The sequence below is a fragment of the Garra rufa genome, chromosome 14, assembly GCF_049309525.1.
Source record: "Garra rufa chromosome 14, GarRuf1.0, whole genome shotgun sequence".
Classification (NCBI taxonomy): Eukaryota; Metazoa; Chordata; class Actinopteri; order Cypriniformes; family Cyprinidae; genus Garra; species Garra rufa.
Window position 1 is genome coordinate 39,488,896 of NC_133374.1, and position 18,169 is coordinate 39,507,064.

An 18,169-nucleotide genomic window follows, 5' to 3' on the forward strand; every position below is an offset into this window, starting at 1 on the left:
TAAAACATTTTGGTCATTTATTTACACAACAATGGCATATTGGGGGCTTGAAAACAGGTTTATTTCTGAAAATGAATAAATAAATAAATACTAATATATATATATATATATATATATATATATATATATATATATATATATATATAAAATTTCAATATATTAAAAAAAGTGGTTTAATCAGAATTTATTTACCAGAAAATGTAAATACAATACACAGTATTTCTGAGAAAAAAAATAATAATTACAATTATTTATAATATATATATATATATATATATATATATATATATATATATATATATATAAAAATTATATAAATTATTATTTTTTTATGTAAAATCATTAAATTAGAGATGCTTTTAATTACTTCAATTTAATAAAACCATTAAAATTGAATCCAGAGAAATTAATGACAAACAAAAAATTTGGTAAACAAAACATTTGAGGGGGAAAAAAGTTAAAATGTGTTCTGTGTTTAAATTTCTGTGTGCAAGTTTCATGATTTCAATTAATTAGACATGCTTTTTGATAATAAATTTTTATTTAACTATTTAGACAGTCTACAAAACTTTTTTTTTAATTTTTATTGCAATATTCTCATCAAATCATGGATTTAATATTCTTGGTGAATAAGCTCAGATCTCTGCTAAATGAAAAAGTCCCAAAAAGTACAAACACGGTATCTACAGGATTTTTAAGCTCAAATGAGAGACTTTTTAAGACCTGGCCAAATAAAATCAACACCATATGAGCATGGTAGGCCAGTGTCTATGGTTACATATTAAACCGTGTGAAAAGCATGATTATTAAATGATAAACTTCAAATTTAACCCTTTAAACCATTAAAAAAAATTATCAATTATTATATTAATTTAAATAATAATAAAAAATAAATAACATATAAATATATTTTAATGTCTTAATTGTTTAGATTAATGAATTATCTTCTTGTCGATCCACCGTCTGACATTTACAACTGTGTGTTTGCTGAGTAAAGATATGGGTTGATTTTTGCTTTGGTCTGATTGAAGGGCTGACTGAAAATGCAAATTCCTTCTCTGCCAGCAGGTGGCGCTTTCGGAAAAGCAGAAATATAACAGTTTTTTCTGGTAATCGCAGATCACAGAGCAGCAGCACCTATATTGCAAGTCTTTCAGTCCTTTTAAGACCTCTTTATTATCATAATTAAGACGTCCTTGTCCCATTTAAGACTATTTATGCCATTAAATTTGATACAACTAAATTTAGGACTTTAAGACTTTAACGCACAGAAACCCTGTTTTTGTTGTTGTTGTTGTTGTTGTTTTGGAAAGTTTTTATACTCTGTGTAAGCAAAGTCAATAACTTTTAGTCCAATATATGTGCAAACAAAATATATAACAGTAAAACCAATATTGTGAAATGCTATTACATAATAAAATACAATAAAAAGACTTGTCTATTTTTATGTAACTGATCAAAGTTTTTAAGTCATTACTCCAGTCTTCAGTGTCACATGATCCTTCAGAAATCATTCTAATATGCTGATTTGCTGCTGAAACATTTCTGATTATTATCAATGTGCTGCTTTTTCAACTTTTTATGATAAATAGATGCACTTCATTTGAAATGGCATTTATGTAAATGATGTGAGTAAGGGCACTTGGTTTCTTAGCTACAGGGTAAGTGTGTGTGTAATAAAGCTGTATAACTGTAGTCAAATCAGGACTGTTCCAGCAGTCTCTCAAAACACAAACAGACCTGATCTGTGAGCTAGCTTGGGCAGCAGTGATGATGAGTTCAGGTTTCATGGGGTTTAGTGTCCTGGTGAGCGATCGGGCTCCTGTCTATCTCTCATTCACTCACACACAGCTGTCCCACATAAACACTGAGCCAAACCAATTACCTCAATTACCACACCGCAGCTCCACATCCACACTGCTCAGCGCTACTGTCTAGACTCATCCTCTGCCTAAACAGTCCATATCCGTCCTTTTCCTTTTTCATAAAGTCAGATTTGAAGAACTACACTCTTAAAAATAAAGGTGCTTTAAAAAGTTCTTCACAGCGATGCCATAGAAGAACCATTTTTGGTTCCACAAAGAACCATTCAGTCAAAGGTTCTTTAAAGAACCATCTCTTTCTTACCTTTTTATAATCTGAAGAACGTTCTTTCTCCAAACAGAACCTTTTGTGCAACAGAAAGGTTCTTCAGATGTTAAAGGTTATTTATGGAACCATTTAGATAAAAAAGGTTGTGTACTTTAGGGAAAGCATTACCATGTCTTTTTTTTTTTTTTCCTTTTTTGCTCCCAAGAGAAGAGGTTGGAAAATCTTAATATGCTGAACTGATTGATTTTCTGCTTTCTATGAACCCATACAATTACACGTCAGAAACAAAAAATAAACTGAATCTTTTTTTAATTCTGGTTATATGTGACCCTGGACCACAAAACCAGTCATCTGAAAGCTAAATAAATAAGCTTTCCATTGATGTCTGGTTTGTTATGAAAAGACGCTATTTGGGCGAAATACAACATTTTGAAAATCTGGAATCTGAAGGTGCAAAAAATATGAGATATTTGAGAAATATTGAGAAAATAATCTTTAAAGTTGTCTAAATTAAGTTCTTAGCCATGCATATTACTAATCAAAAATTAAGTAAAGAGAGAAATGTATTCATGGAACATGATCGTTACTTAATATCCTAATGATTATTGGCATAAAATAAAATAAAAAATAGATAATTTTGACTCATACTCTGCATTTTTGACTATTGCTGGTTTTGTGGTCCAGGGTCACATATTTTGAAAATTGTTGGTGAACAAACATTTGAGCCATTGACTTTCATAATATTTATTTTCTATACCATGGAAGTCAATGGCTATGATCAACTGTTTGGTTAACAACATTCTTCAAAATATCTTCTTTTGCGTTCAACAGAAGAAATACACTCATGCAGGGGTGCGTTTCACAAAATAAACTTCTGCTGAAAGTTTATCATTACAAATAGAGTTCAACTGAGTAACGACCAAAAAGCTGGGAAAAAAACATCTCAAATCTAATCTACTCAACTCGAAGTTGAGTAAATGATGGCAATTTTCACTTTGGGGGGAACTATCCCTTTAAGAAGCTAAAGTGAAAAACAAACAAGCCCATGAGAGTAAGTTTTTTTTTTTATTATTATTAATTAATTAATATATTTTTTAAACTTTCTATTCATCAAAAAATGTTGAAAAAAATATGAAGCACCACAATGGTTTTTAATAATCAGAAATGTTTCAGCAAACTAGAATGATTTCTGAAGGATCACTAGACACTAAAAGCAGTTTTGATTTTTAACTGCAATAATATATTACGACATTAGTGTAACATTATTCAGCATTAGAGCAACTCTAAATTTCTGAAGAGCAGTATGTACTGTATATATACGGCCTATATAGTACAGTTTATTCCATTACTCATGGCTCATCTGATCACATCTGACTTCTTCATCCTCATTTACAGTCATTTTTCATTTGTTATTTGCAACCTCTGGCCCATTCCTTAACCTAAAAAATAAATAAAAAAAGAAATAAGGACTGCGGCATTACGCTACAGGATCCCCCCTAGAAAATGCAATATTCCGTTTTTAATATCCAGGTCTATAAGATCAGGGTAGAGATGGGCTCCAGTGCAATATGTTTATTTATATATTTATAACAAATACTGCATATCAGGAGTTCTGGGCCGGGCGTCTATAAAATATAATGTTGTGTATGGATATCTTTTTTAAATATAATCTCAATATGAAATCGGAGGCCTTTTTACAATGTGCCATACTTCAGGACGGCGCTAACAGCATTTAGGAAAGCAGAGGCTGTTCATCTTTGTGTCTACAGTAGGCACTGCCGCTGCATAATAATAAGCTTTCCTGCCCCAAAATGTTATTTAGCCGCCTGACGCTCATTTCTCAAACTTCACCACTTTTACAATTTCCCCAAACTTTTATTTCCTTGATTATTGCCAACAAGATTTCATTACGTATTTAGAATGTAAACAAGCGTGAGTGATGACAGAGGTTTAACCGCGCCGGTCCTCGCCTTCAACCGCGCAATTCACACAAGCCCTCCCTCCCCCTGTTCCAGTCAGGCCAAAATGGAAGGCAATTGTATTAATAGACTTTTTTGACATGCATGTGTGTATTAGTGCACGTGTGTGTGTGTGTGTGCTAGAGCCGGAGCGGGCTGGGCGTTGGGCTCGCACTCAACTCACATAAATCATGTAGAAGAAAAATGAACAAATGTGGCGGCTAACTCATCTCCTCGCCATCCGGAGAAAATGAAATTCACTGGAATACCTATCAAAACTGCAATCATCAGGAGATAAAATCGCCTTTGCTCTATCTGCACTTTCCGATTTAATTTCCTTTATGCCCTTGACATTCAGAGATACCATTTAGATAATGCGCATACAGTAAGGGACCGGTCGGCCCGCCGTGATATATATACGCCGGGACCCGCCGCTAAATCCAACAGCATCATTTGGAAATAGAGACGCGATATTTCTTTGTTGTTTTTGTTCCGTTGCGAGATCTATGCAAAGAGGCACGCGTCTTAACCGAGAGGGAGATAAAGCGGCGGGATATGAAAGCCGTGCCCGTCCCCTCTATCAGTATGACATGCAATTATGTCTGGGCAGGCGTCAGGTTAAAGGTCAGCCCGACGACTCCATCATTTAGCAAACGCGGGGAGACGGAGGCCCGTGGCAGACTCGCAGACACCTCCGATCTGATGAAATCATTAGTGTAATAAGCATGTAAATCTGCTCGCAAATTATCCTCGCGCAGCTCCTCGGCTTTCATTTAGCTGACGCTCGGTGAGGTGTTGTCAGATCACCTCTTTATCCCACAATCAAATTACTGGCAAACGCGCCGGAGCCGGGGACCGCGGACGAGCGCCGAAGGCCGTGTCCGGGCGCCGCCCGCTTTCTGCCGCTCTATTGATTTCTGAAGGCCCGATCTTCCCTCGTTCTGTTAGAGGAAGACAGGTGCTTTTGATGATGTTATGGGATAAATCTATTATTAAGCAGCCCAAGATCTGCCAGAGCCAAAACAGAGCCGTTTCTCGCTAATATGAAGCGTAAATAATTCATTACACATAAACAAGGCCTCAAAAGCTAAAACCCATGGGGAAAATCAGTTTTACATATCATTTCTGCAGTTTATAAGCTGATGGACGTGAGATTAAGACAGAATGACCCGATACTGAATGAAGTACATCATTTTTTTTTTTTATTGTGATTATTTAGCCGTGCAACCGATCTAGCTAGATTCAGGCCTTTATAAAGAAGAACAATTGTACAAGAGAGTTCAATAAAGCAATAAAACTAATAAACATCTTCAGTTTTTCCACACAAAGCTAATAAGCATAACCATGAAAGTCCCACAAAGAAACAAGTTCAAATGAGATTTGCCGTCTAAACCAAAATGAACAAGATCCGCATTTTCTGTTTGGTTTGGGTAACTGGATATTTTTGGAGCTAATGGTAGGGAACGCAAGATTAGTACGAAGTACTTTTAAGATTGTTATAAAGTTGCCTCTCTCTAGACTTTGTAAAGTTTGCTATCTTTCAACACTGGCAGATCTGAAGCTTGTAAATGCGGGGCTGTTTATGGCTCATGTTTGCAGGCTAAATGTGAATGTATTTCGGGGAGGGATGCGGGGGGTGTAGACTTACCGTTCGGCGACACAAATCTTAGCAAAATACTGCAGCACCTGGTGTCTGACGAGCGGATGCAATCTACCGGCTTTTATAAAGTCGACAATAAATTCTCAAGTACAATTTTCACATATTCAAATTTTCAGAAATCGTAGATCTGAATACGGCCAGACTCGCGTATCTGCATTTTTTTTTTCCCTGGAACTACGACCTCATCGGATTTAAAGCTCAAATAATGTCCAAAAACACAACTATCAATGTTAACTTTCGATAGTTGATCAAACGAGTCTGCTACTATAGTGACATATTGTACATATATTACAGACAATAAAATCTCAAATTATATCCAGTGATGGAAATGCCATTTTAAACACATTAAGTCTGTAATTAGGGCTCGAGCACCAGTGGCATCGTCTTCTCCAAAATGAATCGCATTTTCGAGGGCCTAAAACTCTGAAACGTTGCACACACATCAGAACTGCCAAAAATGTACGTCTGATATGGGTTTCAGAAGTGGGTGTGGCAAAATGGCTCAATAGTGCCAATAGTGCGGAGTGCACTTTGAGCTGCGCTTCACATACATGCACGAACATCGGTACACACATGTAACACACCAATACCTACAAAAAAGCCTCTTGCAGCAAAATCCGAAACTCAACAGGAAGTTGGTAATTTTTAATTTTCTCAGCAAATTGTGTGTCATTTTTGCCTTTTTTTAGGCGTCGTACTTAATAGAACTCCTAGAGATTTATTCCGATCAACACCAAATTTGGTCAGTCTAATCTAAAGGCCCATGTGACGTTAAATTGCAAAGTTTTCATCGGAGGGCGTGTCCGTGGCGGCCTGACAAATTTTGATGTTTCGCCATGAAACAGGAAGTTGCTATAACTCAGGCATACAATGTCCAATCTGCCCCAAACTTCACATGTTTGATAACACTCCTGACCTGAAGACATCTACGTGTCCATATTCAGTTATAGTCATAGCACCACTTGCTGACAACAGGAAGTTACATATATTTGGACAGTGTAATCTAAAGGCTTAGAGATGTTAAATTGTGAAGATCTTGAGTTTTCGTTAAAGGGCGTGTCCGTGGCGCCGTGACAAATTTTGATGTTTCGCCATGGAAATAGAGATTGTTATAACTCAGCCATAAAATGTCCAATCTGCCTCAAACTTCACACATTCGATAAGAGTCCTGGCCTGAACACATCTGAAGGCCAATAATCAGTTGGGATCAATCAATAGGGATAGCGTCACCAGCTGGCAGCAGGAAGTTTGGCACATATAACTGACTGACATATTCCTCCTGTATTTACTATATTAAAAGCATACTGCCCACCATTTGCTGTTTTCTTAAAGCCACCGGTTGGCGATGATCCTGGGTGCGAGGGCCCTATTATTGCTGCTTGCAGCTTTAATATGCTAAATTAATTTTATGGCCCCATAATTTTACGGTATATTTGAAGTCTAAATAGATTTACCAGCCCTTTAAAGGTAGTAACACTGCAATTTTGTCATGTGAAGCCCAAAGTACTTTAGTTTTCACACATACACTAGATCAGGGGTGCCCAAACTCAGTCCTGGATGGCCAGTGTCCTGCAGAGTTTAGCTCCAACTTGCCTCAACACACCTGCTGAGAAGTTTCTAGTATGCCTAGTAAGAGCTTTATTAGCTGGTTCAGGTGTGTTTAATTAGGGTTGGGGCTAAAATCTGTAAGACACTGGCCCTCCAGGACTGAGTTTGGGCACCCCTGCACTAGAGTATGCACACACAATGTCAATTTTAGGGCTGGGTATTGACACAAATTTCATCATTCGATTCGATTTTGAATTAGGTTGTAGTTTCAGGGAAATAAATGCAGATACGTGAGTTTGCCCGTGTTCTACGATTCCTGAAAATTTGAATATGTGAAAATTGTACTTGAGAATTTACTGTCGACTTTATAAAAGATGGTAGATTGCATCCGCTCATCAGCATTTACATCTGCCGTATCAGTTAACATTTTTTACAAGGATATATTTACAAGCTAAATTATTTAATTTATTTAAATTAATTTAGAAGCTACAAGACCTTACTTTTACTTAACTGGCAAAGATTATTCTTTAACCAAAAAATATATATATATTCTAATTAAAACAAAGCCCTAAATACACCAAGACTCTTATTTTTAAATGTCCATTTCAAAACATGTGGTAGATAAAATACGTGCTCTTACGGCAATCTACAACACACTGCAATATAAACACCACCAAGTAAACACTGTCATAACTAATTAACAGTAAATCATAATCAGTCTATTGGCATAAACATACAGTATTCATTAATTGGGAACAGCTCTGAAATTGTGCACCTGTAGAGTGCGTAACAGCGTGCATTTTTACTTAGAAATGTGCATGTGTTTTTCCATCCCCAAATATACAGTATGACTGCCTAAAATAACAATTAAAACCTGTTTTTGGCATTTAAGATATTAACCACTGATTTTTTTAGACTATTCTCACACACGATCCTAAACATATTACAGTTCATTCACATTTACTTTTATTTGCAAATGCATGTAAATCACTCACATTGTATGCCTGTAAATAGCCATTTAACCCTATTGTTGAGAGAACTAAAAATAAAAAAGTTGAAGTCTCTGAGGGCAGAATGACCTTTGCTGGTGTCTGTTCATATGTCTGTACTCTCCAGGCTTGGCACACCGGTTTGGTCATGTAGAGAGAGTCTTTTCAAACAGACATATTGATTGAAGAGGGTTATGCATGTAATCTTCTTTTCAATAATTCACTGTGCTTTTATACAGCTGTAGATCAATGCATGCGCTCATAAACTCTCCTCCCCTTTCACTCTCTCCTCTGTCAAATCTCTCTTTCCATCAGCCCTGCTCAATCTTTCCTTTCATCCTCTGTTCCCTCTACATCTGTCCATCTCTCTTTCCTAATGAAGACGAGTTAATTACATATTAACCTGTGACACACAGTCAAAATCAATAAAAAATGGTTCTTTCTCTGGACACGGTGCCATACAGCTGATATGATCCTGAACCAAGTTATGTGATTTGAAAGATATTACCGTTAAGCAGTGTTAATTTTGACAGCAAATTTTGATTTAGTCATAGTCTTTTGACAATGCTATTTAATTTTAATTATATTTTATTCACCTGAATTGTTTTAGATTTAGTCAGCTAAATATCATAAGATTTTAGTTTTGGATTTAGTCGGCTAAAATCTAATGGGTTTAGTTACAGTGTAATTTATTGAGCATTTCTCTAAAATGACCAAACTCATTGTATAGGTTTGATATTAAGGTTTTATCATGATAGACACAGATTTAACTGCTGTGACACGCAAAATGCCTTTATATTAAAATTAAATGAAAGCACTTTTCATAAAGAAACAAGAACATGGTCTTCTTTTCAAAGAAATGCAAATGGTTATACACTGTATAAAAAAAAAAATAAAAAAATGTTGAGTTTGAATATTTTGTTACGATGCTGCCTTAAAGTTTTAAATTTAGTCAACTCAAATAAGTTTAGTCAACTTGAAATGTTAAATTGTACTAAGTGATTAAGTAAATATTTGAGTTGACAAATAATTTGGTTTGTTAAACTTAAAAACTGGGTAAGTTAATATATATATACATTTTTTTTTACAATGTATAGGCTATAGGCACTTGTTTTCCACATTCTTCATTCTTTCAAACAGACATATTTATTAATATAAAATCAATTTAGATTAATCTTTATTGGGGCTACTAAAGTGATCCATTTAAAAGCAGTGAGTGACTTTGTCTTTCTTTCTTTTTGTCTAAATTAGGCTGCTGTCCCTTTAAAACCGAATGCACAGATGCAATGTACTGACACACGTCTGATATTCTGATATGTAACAGAGTGTTTACATAAATACTAGTCAAAACGGACAATTCAACATCGTTTTGTGTATATTTCTTCATTTATGAGACACAAAAAAGTACTTGCGCACTGTGTGAAAGGAGCTGCTTTGGTGTGTCAAAAAAACTGACTGAATTGAGTTCTCTTTTGCATTGTCAAATTTATCCATATGTCTGCTCTTCTCTTTCTCCCAGATTCTAATGTCTATTGACATTTTTGAACATTTTATAAACATTTTCTATTTTTTTGCAAATATAATGTGATTTATTAACAGGTACACCAAAAACACCAGAAAGTATTCTGTTATCCATTCGCATTACAAATATTGAATCACTTTTTCTGTGATAAGCACAGTAGTTCATGGTTCACAGAAGTTGAGCATAGGGCTAGTAACAATAAATAGCTATTAGTAATTTGTTTCTTCTTAAACATATGTGACCCTGCTTAGTCCAGCAGACGCCATTAAGTGTATTTGACTTAAGGGAGTGTTCACACTTGTAGTTTAGTTAGTTTGGTTAATTTGGTCTGAACCAAAACGGAAAATGATACATTTGGTCCTGGTCTGCTTAGCATTCACACTAGCATTTTTGACAGCAAACCTGTCATAGTGATATGTTCACAACCTGATTATTCGGGTTGAATTAATTAATTTTTTGACGGAAATCACCAAACACTTCAAACAAAAGAAAAAGGTGAGGGTCAACTACACCTAAAGCCATTTGCTGAACTAAGCGTGCTCATTGTTGCGTGTTTTTGATTTTATTTTTACCACCATTCGTGAAATCATGTCGCATTGCGTCACATCTTGTCATTACTTCCTGTTTTTGGTTCGTTTAGATGTATTTGGTCTGTGTTGCGTTCATATTTCATTCAAACCCAAGCGGCAAACTCCCGCTCTTTCTATTGAAACCAACACTGAAGTGGCTTAAACTGCAATTCATCGACTGGCCGCTAGAGACTGGCTGCAAAAGGGAGTCAATCCCATTGATTCCCCATGTTAAAATGCCCAACATAACAGCAGAAAATAAAATGTTTACAGCCTGGTACAAAAAGGGGTTTTTGGTCTATATAGCTAATTTTGCCCTTCATGTCACCAGCGAGGGGGTGAATTTTTTTTTATAACTCATCCGTTTAAGTTATATTAAGCCGTAAACTAAGGGGCGTGGCCACTTGAGTGACAGGGGGATTGCCGCTGCTGTCACCACTGTCGCGCTAGGCAGGCGTGGTTTCAGCAACCAGCTCCACCCACACCCCACCTCTTTGCACATTTTTAATTATCCGGGAGTGGCGATTGACGGTGATGCAATTCCAAGATGGCGGTCCGCTGACTCCTGCCCACTGTGAGCTTCAAAAATGCTCTTCAGAAACCTACGGGTGACGTCACACACACCACGTCCATATTTTTTACAGTCTATGTTCGAACCACACCAGAGATTGTTTGGAAGTGGAACGGGACTCATCTTTTTAGCGGTCTCGGTCTGCTTCTTTGGTGCGCACAAGGGTTCAGATGGCAGAATGCACACTTACTCAAATGAACCGCACTAACAGAGCAATCACACCAGAGTTTGTTTCAATGTGAACACACCCTAAATGTCGATTGCACCTTTTCCTTTTGTTTGGAGTGTTCGGTGAGTTGCATCACAAAAAATACGTCAATTAACCTGACCAATCAGGTTGTGAATGCATCACTATGCCTTTAGGTTCGGTATCTTTAGGTTCGCTGTCAAAAATGCCAGCGTGAACGCTTATCACTAAAATGGTCATACAGACTCCTTGACAGTTTTCAAGCGACTGCTGAAAGACCATCATTTTTGGCACTGTTTGATGCAAAAAAAACTCCTCTTTTTCTTATTCTTCCCTTTCTAGCCTGTACTTATCTAACAATGCCTGATATATGGTATTATAAGCACTTCCTATGTCGATCTGCCTCCTTAGGATGAATCGCTTGTTGTATTCCCCAATTGTAAGTCATTTTGAATAAAAGCATCTGCTAAATAATAATCAGACCAGAACCAAATGTATAATCTTTCTTTTTGGTTTAGACCAAACGAACTACTAGTGTGAACACACTCTTAGGTTGTACAATGAAACATCAAACCAATCTTAACCATCATGTTGACAACAGCTTTTATGCAAAAATCTCAACCGAAGTTGGTTGCCTTATGCTTGAGTTTTCTCAACTTCTAATTTGTTATAAACCATAACGGCAAGTGTTTCTTAGCAGGATTACCAGTGAGAGATCTTCAGAAGAAATCAGCTGGAATATGTGATAAAGACTTGATTTGAGAATATAAGCATGATAATTGATAAGGATTAAGGTCAGGTGTGTCGAGTGACCCTTAAAGGGCCAGGCCTGCGTTTAATATTCAGGGTGTGGAGCTCAGGGAGGTGAGTGTACATTCAGAGAGTCAGGACCCCGCTGTGACCTCTCTCCATTATTCATCCCATAGAAAAAAAAGCAGAAATGGAAACTCAGTTCCACCCAGGAGGAGAAAAGCATCCCTTTAACTCCAGTGCATGGCACTCTGACCCCAGATTAGAAAACCCAGCAAATGTTGGACGTTACATTTTTAAACACTCCCTAGGGCTCACTTTAAGGGCCGACAGCGCGCCCTACATCCAGAGAGACCGAGGCAGGATGGTAGAGGAGGGAAGACACTGTGATCTCTCCAGATGTGTTCAGAGGTAGCATGTGCTTGACATGAGTCTGTGAACCGTTCGGCCAGTGTATACGTTCAACTGGAAACCGAACAGCTTGAGGATACAGATCAAAACAAACACACTTGCCCTACTGACTCTAAATGCATTTACAGAACACACACTTCATCTTTACAGGGGAAAGAAATTATTTAACAACACCTTTTTGTAAGAGGACAAATGAAGGGACAAATGAAACAACAAACTGTCATGAAAACCTAGGCACTCATGTGGGAGTGAGAGAGAGACCTCTGAGTCTGTCTGACAGCTCAAGCAATTCGAAGGCAATTGCTGAACATTCGTTTTGGATGCAGATATCAAAGATTGAGAAAACACTGAAGGGGGGAAGAAGCAGAACTTACCAGATGTTCTAATCCAGCTTTGATGTTTCCCGTTTCCCTGCAACACAAGAACAAATTTGCTCCACTGTAAATAACGCAAAGACAGCAAGAGTCCCGTCACCCTGAGCTCCCACTCGTTTCTCCTCCTCTCATGAATCACCCATGTTTTTTTAATAGATTTACTGTATTTATCCATATATGCTCACTGGGTTTCATGAGGGCAAGAGATTTCAAAAGGGCTTTTACTCCTTTAAAAACAATGGCACATCACAAGTGGAGAAAGAGTTAGAGAGGACATCAGAAATGGCAGCGGTTAAAGACAGCTGGGAATAATGATGCACACAGATGCTGTGTGGGAGTGTGTTTGCATTAAATAACCATTCACTGTGTCTCATTAATACATTGATACACATGTTCAAACTGTGCAACTGTGATAATACTTTGCAATATTTAAACAGAGATCTAAAATACCTGACAAATATAGAATCTTCAATATGCAATTTCAATATGTTGATGTTGAGTTGATACAGGGAGTGTGTGTGTGTATGTTGTAAGTGAAGCAAAGTTTATTGCAGTATGAACATGATATTTCAGGCTTTCTACTTAAGGAATCAGAGGAATACATTATGTTTGAAATTGTAGTTATACACTGTCTGGTCAAAAAAAATTAATAAATTGCCATCTGGATTTAAGTAAGCAAATATGTAAGAGTTTAGGATTGGATCATTATTTCAGTGATTAATATGTTTCTGGCATGTTGTATGTTTGGCAACAATTCTGATGCAGTGTGTAGTTTTTCATTTCTTACGCAACCGTATCAGAAGGGGAACACGTCCATATTCCATGAAGACAATAAAAAGATTCATCAGGCTCAAACTGTGAAAGATTGTCCACAGAACCCTGACCTAAACCCCACTGAAAGTCTTCAGGATGTGCTGGAGTCGATTTTGCACTGCCTGTGCAAAAAGAAGTTGCACACTGTAATATTTCATTGGATTGCCTTTAAAGTTCACAACATTGTGCTTTTGTTGTTAGCGATGTCCTGCAACATCACAGCATTTAGTTCCATCAGAGTTGCATTAATTTTTGGCTGAGATCTTATATTGACTGTGGGAGAGTGAAGCCACTCTGTAATGCCGACTTCAGAACCTCTTTAGGACTTTCAATAGGGTTAAGAAAAATAAACAGCTGAACCACTATTAGGGCCCTATGAAGTTTTATTTTTTCCGAAATTCCATTTTATTGATTTTCTTTTATAAATTCTGTTTTTTTTCCCTTATTTAAATGTTTGTAGACTGTTTTAATGATTAAATTACATTTTATTAATCAAAAAGCATGCCCAGTTAATTAAAATCATGAAACTTACACAATTTAATAGCAATTTATTAAAAGTTTAACAAAAATTAAATTTTAACACCCTGTGAAGTACATTTTTTTTTTTCAAATTCTGTTTTTTTTTTTACTAAATTCCATGTTTGCCATGAATTCTCTGCATCCCATTTTAATGGTTTCTTTAAATTTAATAATCAAATTATTTTACTAAAAAAAAAAAAAACTTTTATTTCTTTCTTTTTCTTTCTTTTTCTTTTTCTCTTTTTCAGAAATGCTGTGCAGTGTATTTAATAATAGCTGGTAAAATATTATAAAATAAAATATTAAATAAATAAATATTCTGTTAATATTTTTCTGCTAAATACTCCTTAAAAATAATGTTTTAATTATCATTTTATTATTAGTCAGAGTACTATCATTACATTAAGTCATGTATTTCTGTCACAATTTATTCAAGTTAAACCAAACCTTTTTTTTTTTTTTTTTTTTTTTTTTTACGGGTTGCTGTGAAGACCTGATCTGTTTGAGTATGATATGATGATAGTTTTTCTTAAAATAAATGGTAAAATGCTAGTGAAGTGACTCTCAGAGCTGTTCTAGAGATTATATTTGTGCTCAAAATACCACACGCAATTTTGATTCGCCAAGATTTATATTTGTTTTTAATAAACAGTCTCATTTAGTATATTTAGTATATTAAACATACAAATGTACTATCATAAGCATTCAAAATATAGTAACACTTTATTTAACAGGGAAATGAAAAAAAATCGACAATACAGACTGAAGGCCTCTAAACTAAAGCACAACAGGTGCTATACAAATAACTGAATTTTACCAGGTAATGACAAAAAAAGATACAAAGATGATACTGTGGCAAACACTGTGTTTGTGCAGCGGTTTAGATGGTTTACAGAATACAAATTTGTGTAATGACATGGCATTACAATGTGAAGGTGTTTTTTTTTTTTTTTGTTTTTTTTTTTTTGAAAATCTAAAAATGCAGAAAGTATCCTAGAGTTGGTTTAGGGGGATAGAAAATACAATTTATACAGTATAAAAACCATTATGATTATGGACAGTCCCTGTAAACCACATATACCATTTTGTGTGTGAGAAAAAACAAGAGAAATACAGAACCATAGTTAGGAAAGTTGATGTGACAATTTATATACCAACACAGAAGTACCAGTGCAAGCGAACACATATGTGACCCTGGACCACAAAACCAGTCATAGGGGTCAATTTAATGATATTAACATGTATATATCTGAAAGCTGAATAAATAAACTTCCCATTGCTGTATGGCTTGTTATGATAGGACAATATTTAGTCAAGATACAACTATGTGCAAATCTGGAATATGAGGGTGCAAAAAAATCTAAATATTGAGAAAATCACCTTTAAAGTTGTTCACATTAAATTCTTAGCTATGCATATTACTAATCAAAAATTAAGTTTTGATATATTTACGGTAGGACACTTACTAAATTTCTTCACAGAACATGATCTTTAATTAATATCCTAATGATTTTTGGCAAAATTGATCATTTTGACCCATATAGTGTATATTTGGCTATTGCTACAAATATACCAGCAGTGTTGGAAAAAGTCACTTATTAGTAATGCATTACAATATTGAGTTACTTCCTAAAAAAGTAACTAATGTTACTTAGTTACTTTTTATGGAAAGTAACACGTTACGTTACTTTTGCGTTACTTTTTAAATCTGGGCAGGGCTTGCTTGTTTGTTTTTAATATAAAAAGCTCTATTTTTGGCAAATCTAAAAGCCTTTCACACCAAAAGCCTCAGGCTTAGAGAAAAGTAAATTGACGTCTGTACAGTAGACCGCAGAAGAAAAAAAAAATCAACTCTTCAGCAATAAAAAAAAGGAAAACAAACATTAGAGTAATTTTTGCTTATTAGTATGGATAAATTGGATCATCGAAAATCAGCAGCAAAGACATTGTTTAATAAAATGGGGTTAAATACATAAAGGATATTTGTATTAACATTTAATTATTGCAGGTTTGCGTTAAATTCCACTGTTTCTATTCATCAGGAGGAATACTGTATCTGTTTTTTTAGTGAGTGAGATGAATTAATGCATGTTCACATTTATTCTAGAACTAAAGTAACATCTTACTCACAATTTCTCTCAACATGGGGACAGGAGAGCTTTTAATCAATAAATGGGGAAAAAGTAACTGGCGTTACTTATTTGAAAAAGTAACTCAGATATTTTCTTGTCAATTAAAAATGAATGCATGACTTTACTAGTTACTTGGAAAAAGTAATATTATTACGTAACTTGCGTTACTTGTAATGTGTTACCCTCAACACTGTATACCAGTGCTGCTTAAGACTGGTTTTGTGGTCTAGGGTCACAGATGCGGTAGGATGTCGTACAGCACTGGCTAAAAATAAGTTCGAGTGGTGACAGAGAGCTGGAATCCTTTAATGAAGAACAATTAGAGGTAAACTATTTCTCACGAAAGAGACAATCTCTCTTCTCCTTCCTCTGACACTCCCGTTCCTTTCCCCTCATCACGCTAATTCTGTTTTCTTTTTATAATCACTTATTCAATTTCACAAGCGTTTATTATATTTGCACCCTCCCTCCGTCTCGCTCTATTTTTTTTTCGGTCATTTAGCGGCTTCCCCTGTCTGTGGCTAAATTACTGCATTCTTCTAATTGTGTCTGTCTCTCTTTGGCACACATCTACAGCTGAAAAAAAAGCATCCTAATTCAATTAGAGCCTTCAAACCAAATCCCAGCACTGCTGACTGCAGACACAGGAAGACATTATCGGCAAATGAATATAAATTTTTATTGAACTGGTACATCTTCACCCTTTTCATTTTTTTTTTTAGCTTCATCTTTCTGTTTTTTTTTTCCATCTGTCCATTTCCTGCAGGTCTGCGGGGAGCAGAGATATTCATCCCTCTCGTTCCTCCCCGAACACACGCTCGCATCGATTCCTGAATTACAGTGCAATATTAAATAATTAATATACTTGCCGTGATTGATGTTTTGCCTTAGCCCAATATTACATTATCAATCAAACTCGGTTTAATGTAATAATATTGAAAATGTGTCAGGGGCTGTTTGGCTGGTTTACAATTTGTGTGAGAGAGATGCATGTCGTGAAGCGTTTTATATTGTTTTAATGGACAGTGGCGAAAGATGAAACAAGATGAGTTTTGACCTTGAGCTACAATGTCTACGGATCAGCTTTTAATGACCTCATTCAACATAAACCCACTCAGGCCAAAACACTGGAGAAGAACATCACTGCTGTGTGCTGTTACTTTAGCAAAAATTAAAATATTTGACAGTCAGAAAGCTGTCAATGGAGTGGAATCATTTCCAAATGAACTAAAATGAACCACTTAGATACTAACATGCACACATTATGGTACTTATATGCATCCATTAGGTTATAAATAAGGTACATGACACAGTAGAGGTACATTAATTTCTGTTTGACGCTATTGAACTGAATTGAATCAGCATTGAACCGACTTGAGCTGAATAACAACATTGCAGTCTATTGTAGAACTGCCTATAGCTGATCAATTAACTTCACACTGTTATTGATCTGAACTAATCTGAGCTAAATAATGACACTATTGCTTCTTAGAGCTGCTTTATAGCAGAATCTGAACTGTCTGCATAGTTGAGTTTCAGTAATTGATTCTGCTATTTTCCTGCTGATCTCTGTGAAGCTGTTTTGACACAATCTGTATTGTATAAAGCACTATAGAAATAAAGGTGATTGACAAAGGTATCACCCTAGTATCAGCTTTTGCACCATATTTTTGGTCTAATATAATTTTCTAAAAACACATGTTAACACCAATCATAATAGTCTGTAAAGACTTATTTGTGTGCACTCACAATAACAACAAAACATTGCGCTTTTGTAAAACAATGAAAGTAAACAGGATGCGCTTTCTGCCGTCTGTATACGAACTTGAGCAAGTCAAGAAAAACATAAACCAAAAGTCTGTATACTTGCCTTACAGACATGAAAATATGTATTTACAGAGTGTGAAATGTCTACTTTCAAATGAACTAATTAAAATGGAAAACAAATTAAGAGTTTGGTTCTAATACACTATAAAGCCATTTTGATTCATTTGAGTAAAATGTGTTTTCTTTACCAAGAAAGTGGTAAGATGAAAATCACTATGCTGTTTCAAAATTTCACATAGCATCCTTAG

The 18,169-nt window shown here is 35.5% G+C and overlaps 1 protein-coding gene across 2 annotated transcripts in view; it reads right to left on the reverse strand.

The window, feature by feature from the left end:
• Window positions 1–18,169, reverse strand: part of rsrc1 (arginine/serine-rich coiled-coil 1) — a 209,244-nt gene that overhangs the window by 99,370 nt on the left and 91,705 nt on the right. For both annotated transcript variants that reach the window (XM_073818386.1, XM_073818385.1), the window contains exon 5: window positions 12,631–12,667. In XM_073818386.1, coding sequence (XP_073674487.1) covers window positions 12,631–12,667 — 37 coding nt within the window. The remainder of the gene's footprint in view (window positions 1–12,630; window positions 12,668–18,169) is intronic.